This window comes from Lithobates pipiens, unplaced genomic scaffold (genome assembly GCF_037356315.1).
Source record: "Lithobates pipiens isolate NorthernLeopardFrog02 unplaced genomic scaffold, aLitPip1_a1.2 Scaffold_25, whole genome shotgun sequence".
NCBI lineage: Eukaryota > Metazoa > Chordata > Amphibia > Anura > Ranidae > Lithobates > Lithobates pipiens.
Window position 1 is genome coordinate 85,947,639 of NW_027507787.1, and position 10,101 is coordinate 85,957,739.

At 45.1% G+C, this 10,101-nt stretch overlaps 1 protein-coding gene across 1 annotated transcript in view; it reads left to right on the forward strand.

The window, feature by feature from the left end:
• LOC143930356 (membrane-spanning 4-domains subfamily A member 4A-like) overlaps positions 1 to 7,850 on the forward strand; it is a 431,861-nt gene extending 424,011 nt beyond the window's left edge. Inside the window, exon 7 of the mRNA XM_077454620.1 lies at positions 7,269 to 7,850. Coding sequence (XP_077310746.1) covers positions 7,269 to 7,409 — 141 coding nt within the window. The 3' untranslated portion in view covers positions 7,410 to 7,850. The remainder of the gene's footprint in view (positions 1 to 7,268) is intronic.
• The last annotated feature ends 2,251 nt before the right edge of the window (positions 7,851 to 10,101 follow it).

A 10,101-nucleotide genomic window follows, 5' to 3' on the forward strand; every position in this document is an offset into this window, starting at 1 on the left:
TATCTTGGCACCGACACTGTGTGCCAGAGATACATTCACTTGCCGCTGAACATGGCCATATAGCTCTGGGATGCCCTTCTCTGAGAAATACTTCCTTTCTGGGACCTTCCATTGTGGAGTTCCAATGGCCACAAATTTGCGAAAGGCCTCCGAGTCCACCGTCAATCGTTGGGCAAGAGGGTTATCCGGCGTCATCATTTTTTTACGCTCGAACATTAGGCCCACGGAAGCCTGCCTTTTTGCAGGAAAATTTGAACTTGGCGTGATGGAAGGTGGAGTGGAGGACAATTGTGAGGAGAGAGGAGAAGGAGAAGTAGAAGACAAGGCTGGACGGTGAGAGCCTGCAGTGTGGCTTTGTGTGTTCCGTTGCTCCCACTCGGCTCGGTGATGGCTGCCCATGTGCCTTCTTAACCACTTGCCGACCGCCGCACGACGATGTACGTCGACAGAATGGCACGGGCAGGCATATGGGCGTACCTGTACGTCCCTGCCTTCCCGCGGGTGGGGGGCCCGATCGGGCCCCCCCCCAGTGCCAGCGGAGGTCGGTATCCGTGCAGGAGCGATCCGGGATGAGGGGGCGGCCATTCATTCATGGCCACCCCCTCGCGATCGCTCCTGACGAATGGGAGTGAAGCATTGCATCACTTCCTCTCCTGTAATGTAAACACAGGAGAGGAAGTGATGTAATCTCTCCTCCGTGTCGGTATTTTTCGTTCCGGCACCGAGGAGAGAGGATCGGTGAGTTGCACCAACACAACACTTCACAGTAGAACATGCCAGGCACACTCACACCCCCCCTTTACCCCCCGATCACCCCCCAATTACCCCTGCCCCCCCAGTCACAGTGACACCAATTGCATTTTATTTTTATTTTTGCATTGGTGTCATTTGTGACTGTAATAACTGTTAAGGCAGTTAGGGTTAGCCCCCTTTAGTTCTAATGTACCCCCCCTAACCCCCCCAATAAAAGTTTAACCCCGTGATCACCCCCCGTCGCCAGTGTCACTAAGGCTGGGTTCACATTGCAGCGGTTTATGAGAACGGATGTGATTCGCACCACACTGCAGTGCAAATCACATCCGATCTCTGTGCGATTCGAGTTCAGCCATACAGATAGTATGGCTGAATTTGCGTCGCACCCGCCGCACCCGCCGCAAATTCGCACGGGACCCTTTTTTTGGTCCGCAGCAGAATCGGATCGCATGGGTGTTCACACCATGCGATCCGAGTTTGCAGATCGCACTGCGATATGCGAACTGATCTGGGGGTGTCATTAACATTTCACTGACACTCCCAGCAGTTCGCATAGGGCAGTGTGAACTGCCACCGGGAGGCATGCGATGCGGGAACCCGCCGCGGATTCATGGCGTTCCCGCATCGCTCCAGTGTGAACCCAGCCTAATAAGCGATCGTTTTTCTGATCGCTGTATTAGTGTCACAGGTGACGCTAGTTAGGCAGGTAGGTATTTAGGTTCGCCGCAGCTTTTTATAGCGCCAGGGACCCCCATATACTACCGCATAAAGCCCCCTGATTGCCCCCTAGTTAACCCTTTCACCAGTGATCACCATATAACTGTTACAGGTGACGCTGGTTGGTTAGTTATTTTTTTATAGTTTCAGGGCACCCGCCATTTATTACCTAGTCTCACTAGTGTACCCCTATATTTAGGGGTGTCTAATTTCCAAAATGGGGTCATTTGGGGGGGGGGTTTGTGCCATCTTGGCATTTTATGGCCTTCAAAACTGTAACGCCCTTAGAAAGCCTGAAGGCGGTGCTTGGTTTTCGGGGCCCCGTACGCGGCTAGGCTCTCAAAAAGTCCCACATATGTGGTATCCCCGTACTCAGGAGAAGCAGCAGAATTTATTTTGGGGTGTCATTTCACATATGCCCATAGCATGTGTGCGCAATATATCATTTAGTGACAACTTTGTGTAAAAAAAAAAAGTTTGTAAATTTCCCGCAACTTGTGGCAAAATATAAAATATTCCATGGACTCAACATGCCTCTCAGCAAATAGCTTGGGGTGTTTACTTTCTAAAATGGGGTCATTTGTGGGGGTTTTGTGCCATCTTGGCATTTTATGGCCTTCAAAACTGTAATAGGTAGTGAGAAGTGAAATCAAAAATTTACGCCCTTAGAAAGCCTGAAGGCGGTGCTTGGTTTTCGGGGCCCCGTACGCGGCTAGGCTCCCAAAAAGTACCACATATGTGGTATCCCCGTACTCAGAAGAAGCAGCAGAATTTATTTTGGGGTGTCATTTCACATATGCCCATAGTATGTGTGAGCAATATATCATTTAGTGACAACTTTGTGTAAAAAAAAAAAAAAAAAAAAAAAATTTTGTCACTATTCAATCGCTTGAGGCAAAAAAATAAAATATTCAATGGGCTCAACATGCCACTTATCAATTTCCTTAGGGGGTCTACTTTCCAAAATGGGGTCATTTGGGGGGTTTTGTACTGCCCTGCCATTTTAGCACCTCAAGAAATGAGATAGGCAGTCGTAAACTAAAAGCTGCGTAAATTCCAGAAAACGTACCTTAGTTTGTAGATGTGACAACTTTTGCGCAAACCAATAAATATACAGTTATTGACTTTTTTTTTACCAAAGACATGCGGCTGAATACATTTTGGCCTAAATGTATGACTAAAATTGGGTTTATTGGATTTTTCTAATAACAAAAAGTAGAAAATATCATTTTTTTTCAAAATTTGAGGTCTTTTTACGTTTATATCGCAAAAAATAAAAATCGCAGAGGCAATCAAATACCATCAAAAGAAAGCTCTATTTGTGGGAAGAAAAGGGCGCAAATTTTGTTTGGGTACAACATTGCATGACCGCGCAATTACCAGTTAAAGCAGCGCAGTGCCAAATTGTAAAAAGACCTCTGGTCATTGACCAGCAAAATGGTCCTGTCTGAAAGTGGTTAAGGCGGTCGTCCCTAGGTGAGTGTTGGGCTTACCGCGACTAATGCGTTGACTGCAAAGATTGCAGATGGCAACGCTATTGTCAGCAGCGGACACGTTAAAAAAAGCCCACACTGCGGAGCCATGTGCCGGTGTCCTGGGAGCGCCAGATGTGACCGTACATGGTCGATGACTCGCTCCTGATACATTTGCAGTCTGCTTTGTCCCTCCTGTGCAATGTAAGTTAGTCCTGCTTCTCCTCCCTATCTGCTGGTCCATATCTCCCTCTGAACTCCCCTCCTCTTCCTCTCTTGTGGGCACCCACGTGACATCACTAGACACGTCATCATCAACGTCACCTTCCCCACCGCTATAAGTAGAGATCTCGGAGTAGGCAGCAACACCGGGGACCAACCTCCTCCTTGGCCTGATCTGGGTACTGTCGTCAGACTGCTCAGTAGCGGTTGTTGCTACCTCCTCTTCCTCATCCAATACCAAGAGTGGCTGCGCATCAGAAATGTCCTCTTGATATGGATCGGAAAATAATTCCTGTGACTCAAGCGGAAGGTATGTGGTGGTGGTGGTGGGGGTGTTGTTGGTGGTAGTGTCTTTGGGGGTGCACATAGCAGAGAGTGAAGAAGAGGGTGCAGATCAAGAGGATGAGGAGGGTGCAGAAGAGTAAGGCTGAGTGAGCCACTCAACCAAGTCTGGTGCGTCCTTTAAAGTAATTGAACGCACCTTCTGCAACTTCCCACTTTGGCTCAAGGCTGGTGCTCCTGCCCTACCCCTACCACCCCTGCGGAAGGGCCTGCCTCTTCCTCTGCCTGTCATTTTTTAAATCACCCTGTGACAAAACTCTTAGTCCCTATACCGATGAAGGACTGCTGCAGTATAGGGCAGCGGTCAGCAGTGGTGCACTTCAACCCTATGTATTGTGGACCGATAGCGGTCCTTACAGCAGACTGTACCGCACTCAACCCTATGTACTGTAGCACCCTACACCAGGTTACCAGTCCTTATAAGGACCTTTGTGGACCAAGTAGGTTGTGTGTGACTGATTAGCAGACTGTACGTCAGTCCCTATACTGCTGAAGGACTGCTTCAGTATAGGGCAGCGGTCAGCAGTGGTGCACCTCAACCCTATGTATTGTGGACCGATAGCGGTCCTTACAGAACAGCAGACTGTACCGCACTCAACCCTATGTACTGTAGCACCCTACACAGACCAAGTTACCAGTCCTGATAAAGAGCTTTGTGGAACAAGTGAGTTGTGAATGATTAGCAGACTGCAGCAGAAGGGCAGCAGTCAAGTATAATATTCTTTCTATATTTGGAAGAAATAATATTATACGTGTACAAGCCTATTACTGTACCACTGATACCAGTCCTGAAAAGAACCTTTGTGGAACTAATAGTAACAGCAACTCTTTAAACTGACCCTCACTGCCTGACACACTGCTTCCTTCCTGTCCCTATACAAACTGGCAAAACAGAGGAGACTGGAACAATTACTGGTCACTCGAATAGCTCTTTTGTGGACCTGATAGTAACAGCTAATGATGATGATGACTAATCTGGCTGTCCCTAAAATAGCAGCAGACACAGCGCTCTGTCCCTTTCTCTAAACTGACAAAAGACACTCAGGCTGCTGCAAGAATCAGTAGCACAGCAAACCTATATACACCTAACACCTATACCAGTCCTGAAAAGAACTTTTGTGTACCAAATAGATAGCGTTTTATCTGTCCCTGCTCCAAACAGCAACCTTTCCCTATAGTGACAGAAGAAAGAATGTAAAATGGCCGCCGGATCGGGTGTATTTATAAGTTAGGGGGAATGTCCAAGTGTCCATGTGCTGTCATGTCTCAATTGGCTGTCCTGTACCCCATGATGGATGTGTCATCATAGGTCAAAGTTCTTTTACACATTAAACACGTAAGTCCGCCAGGGCGAACAACGCCAATAGTCGAGCGAACAAGCGGACCGCGAACGACCGAAATTCGCCGTGAAACGACCGCCGGGTGAACCGTTCGGCCATCACTAATCATTAGTAGTAATCAGCATGGATTCATGGAGAATCGTTCTTGCCAAACCAATCTGTATTAACCTTCTATGAGGGGGTGAGCTGCCATCTAGATAAAGGAAGGCCCATAGACGGGGTGTATCTGGATTTTGCAAAAGCATTTGACACAGTTCCCCTATAAACGTTTACTGTACAAAATAAGGTATGTTGGCATGGACCATAGGGTGAGTTCATGGATTGAAAAGTTGCTACAGGGGCGAGTTCAGAGGGTAGTGATAAAAAAAATGCTCACAATGGTCCGGGGTGGAAAGTGGGGTCCCTCAGGGTTCTGTCCTGGAACCAATCCTATTTAATTTATTTATGAACGACCTGGAGGATGGGGTAAACAGTTCAATTTCTGTATTTGGGGACGATACTAAGCTAAGCAGGGCAATAACTTCTCCACAGGATGTGGAAACCTTTCAAGAAGATTGAACAAATTAATGGGGTGGGCAACTACATGGCAAATGAGGTTTAATGTAAAAAAAATGTATAATAATGCATTTGGGTGGCATAAATATGAATGCAATCTACTCACTAGGGGGAGAACCTCTGGGGGAATCTAGGATGGAAAAGGACCTGGGGGTCCTAGTAGATGATAGGCTCAGCAATGGCATGCTAAGCCAAGCTGCTGCAAGCAAAGCAAACAGAATATTGGCATGCATTAAAATGGGGATCAACTCCAGAGATAAAATGATAATTCTCCCGCTCTACAAGACTCTGGTCTGGCTGCATTTAGAGTATGTCATCCAGTTCTGGGAACCAGTCCTCAGGAAGGATGTGCTAGAACTAGAGAGAGTCCAGAGAAGAGCAACATATAAAGGGACTGGAGGACCTTAGTTATGAAGACGAGCACTGAACTTATTGTCTCTGGAGAAGAGACCCTTGAGAGGGGATATGATTTCAATTTACAAATACCATACTGGTGACCCCACAATAGGAATAAAACTTTTCTGTGAAAGGGAATTTAATAAGACACGTGGCCATTCACTAAATTTAGAAGGAAAGCAGTTGAACCTTAAACTGCGTAGAAGGTTCTTTACAATAACAGCGGTTATGATGTGGAAATCCCTTCCACAGGCGGTGGTTTCAAACGTGAGCATTGGTAATTTAAAAAAACTATTAGATAAGCACATGAACAACCATAACATACAGGGATATACAAGTTAATACTGACATATAATCACACACATAGGTTGGACTTGATGGACTTGTGTCTTTTTTCAAACTCGTCTACTATGTAACTGAGTGGAGAGTTGAGCTGCATCTTGATATAGTGCGGTTCTTTACCCTGAAGGGTCCCAATGTGCTAACAAACACATATACACATACTAGGGCCAATTTTAGAGACAGGATCTGATTAACCTACCAGCATGTCTACCAACTATGTAACTATTTTGTGAGTGTGTGTTTTTATATCTGTTTGTATATGTGTACAGAGCATTCCACCTATCACATGACACACTGCAGGGCATGTCACCCATCCCATGACACACTGCAAAGCATTCTACCAATCACATTGCTCACTGCAGAGCATTGCATCCAACCCCTGATACACTGCAGAGCATTCCACCCATCCCATGATACACCGCAGAGCATTATAACTATTCCATGATACACTGCAGAGCATTATAACAATCACATAATATACTGCAGAGCATTTCACCACTCTCCTGACACTGCAGAGCATGCCACTCATCCAAAGATACACCGCAGAGCATTACAACTATCACATAATATACTGCAGAGCATTGCACCCATTCCATTACACTGCAGAGTATTTTCCAATGGCAGAACTACCAGGGTCTCAAAGGTCGCACTTGTGACTGGGCCCTGGCGTTTCGCCACTGTGGGGGGCTCCAAGGTGGCAATAAGTGGGCGGCTCAAGAAAATATGAAAGGGTACCACTGTGGGGTCATAATAAAGGGCCCAATGACGGGAGTAAAGGGGCCCAGGCTCAGAGGGAAGTGTCTCAGGACCAGTGGGTCAGGGGGAGCCCTTCATGTTTTTTGCACCAGGCCCTGAAGATCTAGCTGCAGATGTTCCTGGAACCAATGGCAAAGATCTTTTTTTACCTAGCAGATTGTTCTAAAAACCTAGTAATAAAACAAACAGAAGCTTCATCTTGTTTGTAATTCTTTATTGTGGATTATGTTCATGTCTAAGAGCTTTCCTTCTATGATTTGCATTTCTCAGAAATGTGTTCTAATACCCTCTAGCCTTAAACCTTGGTCATAGTATTTTGTCTTCCTCCTCAAAAATATTATCTTTTATCTTATTGTACTTTTATCTTTTGAAGGTGTTCGTGTTACAGAATGATGTCGTCCTTGCCATGAATCCTGGTGCTGTTCCCGTTCCCATTCCCTTTCCTGTGACCACCACATATGCTCAACCAACACCACAGCCACCAGCATATACAGTCAATGTAGTTAAAGCTTGACCAGACCATTAATAAAGAGCACCTGTCATATACATATTTTATGGCTATGATTAGCTTTCTAATGGATTGTTTCCTAATTATTACGAATCAGTAATTTAGTAAGATTACTAAACTCTTGGGTGATTACTTGTACCAAAAAAAGGTTCCTTAATGTGTTGGAGTGACCAGGAGGTGGGACTCGTCTGTTTCACCTCTACTAATACCATTTGTCTGCTCTCTATGGTTAGTCCTTCATTTCATTATATTATCTTCTATGTATTAAATCTTTCTCCCCTTCCTTATATATGACTATTGTTTGCTCATAGCTATAGGCTGCACTTTTTGTGAAGCATGGCTAGGTTAATTTGGGGGCACATCCAAAAATATACATATACTATATGTATTTTCTATGTACTACATTGTTGCTATCTGTATACTATAATATATTTCTCTAACTTTGAATTTTAGTGTGCTGACTTATTTACCGGTGCTATAGTTTTATTTATAGTTCTCTGGCACCTTTTAGCATAGAGGGGGACCCCCACGCAATTATTTTTTTCCATGTCAGACCTGAAGGGTCTGGTATGGATTTTGAGGGGGATCCCTGTGGCATTTTTTTGGCGCGGGGTTCCCCTTAATATCCATGCAAGACCTGAAGGGCCTGGTATGGATTTTGAGGGGGACCCCGCTCCATTTTCTTTGGTGCGGGGTTCCCCTTAATATCCATACCCGACCTGAAGGGCCTGGTATGCTCTTGGAGGGGAACCCATGCCGTTTTTTTTTTATTAAAGTCACCTGGCCTGGGGCGACTTAAAGTCATGTTGTTGATTCACACTCAAGTCGTGTCCAAGTTGCCTCCCAAAGTCGTGCTGGAAGTCATGTTACCCCTGTGTGAATGCACTGTTAAGGATACGGCGCTCGCTACTATGAATTGCGCCGGCATATTCTGTGTTGCGCTTATGCATGAGCCGGTTCATACGCTCACTTGAAAATTTACCTGCCTGCACAAATGGAGGTATGAACCAGCGCAGCGCATTCATGTTAGTAAATCAGCCCCTATGTCTTTCACACGTGTACAGATAGAGAGTTAAGGGTCAGAGGAAGTTGGAGGGTAAGAGAAAGTTAGAGGGTCAGAGGAATTAGGAAGGTCAGAGGAAGTTAGAGGGTCAGAGGAATTAGGGAGGTCAGAGGAAGTTGGAGGGTCAGAGGAAGTTGGAGGGTCAGAGGAAGTTGAAGGGTCAGAGGAAGTTGGAGGGTCAGAGGAAGTTGGAGGGACAGAGGAAGTTGGAGGGACAGAGGAAGTTGGAGGGACAGAGGAAGTTGGGAGGTCAGAGGAAGTTGGAAGGTCAGAGGAAGTTGGAGGGGTCAGAGGAAGTTGGAGGGGTCAGAGGAAGTTGGAGGGGTCAGAGGATGTTGGAGCTCATTATGGAAATTGAAAAAGTAAAGTTCAATACTCTTGATGAATTTTATTCTCTGTTTCCAACAAACTTTTTTTGTCTAACTTCCCCTTATCCAGGCCATAAGGGCAAATTCCTTTGTAGAAAGTTTTTAAAATTAGAAGATTTAATCTCCTCCGCCAATCAACACTGGTGGGATGGATTAATTTTGGAGCCATATCTTTTACACAAAATTACACCCAAAGTCAGGGCCGTCTTTAAGGCAGGGCAAAAGGGGCAGCTGTCCTGGGCCCTGTCATTGTTGTGGGGCCAAAGCAGCTGCCTCATACTTGCCAACTATCCCAGTTTAAATTTTCTTGTCCCTTGAAGTTTTTGCCCTGTTGTTGTGTACAGATGACTCACCTGCAGACCCTGTTTTTACATGTAAATAACTGGCATTCATATGTAAATAGCAGCGGCATTACTAAGCAAATAGCTGCGGCCATCTGCATTGATATGTAAATAAAGGTAGCATTCATATGTATATCATGCTTCCCTGCAGTGAGAAGATGATGCGCTGTAACCTCAAGCAATCAGTGAGCAGTATTATTGTACAGTAATCTCGAGCATCTAATTAACAAGCAGAAATCATTTGCTGTAACCTCTAGCAACTAATCAGTTAGCCGTAATGTGTGCTGTAACTTCTAGCAACCAGTCAGTAAGCAGTAATGATATGCTGTAACCTCTGGCAACCAATCACAATTGCTGCCTGATCTGATACAGTAAACGGATTTTAAGTCCAGCTTCTATTTATTGTATGTTTCAGAGCAGGTGGAGAGTGAAATTGCATAAGAGGGGGCCCCCAAAAAATGTTTTGCCCGGGGCCCAATCAATATTAAAGACGGCCCTGCCCAGAGGCCTAAGGGTTCTCAAACAATGCTCTTTTTTAGACTCAGACCTATCCAAAGAATGGACTTTGTATCTGAATTCTGCATAGAAAAATGGATAAAAATTATTAATGCACAAAGAAAAAGGAAATATGAAACCCTAGCAGTTGAAATTAGGGAACTTTGCAATGATATTTTACAATATATTGCACAGCTTCCCCTTACATGCTTTAGGACCTTAAAAATGAACATCATCAGGCAAGAAAATGATCTTATTGCTAATAAATTGGGGAAATTCAGAAGGGAGATTAGTGACTACACCAATAATAAAATCTTCTGCTGGAAGAAATCACATGTTGCTCCCCCACATCAGGGACCTATGACAAGGCCACTTTTAGAAGGCCTATCCTCGACAGCACCCATCCAGCACACCCAAAGTAACTCAACACT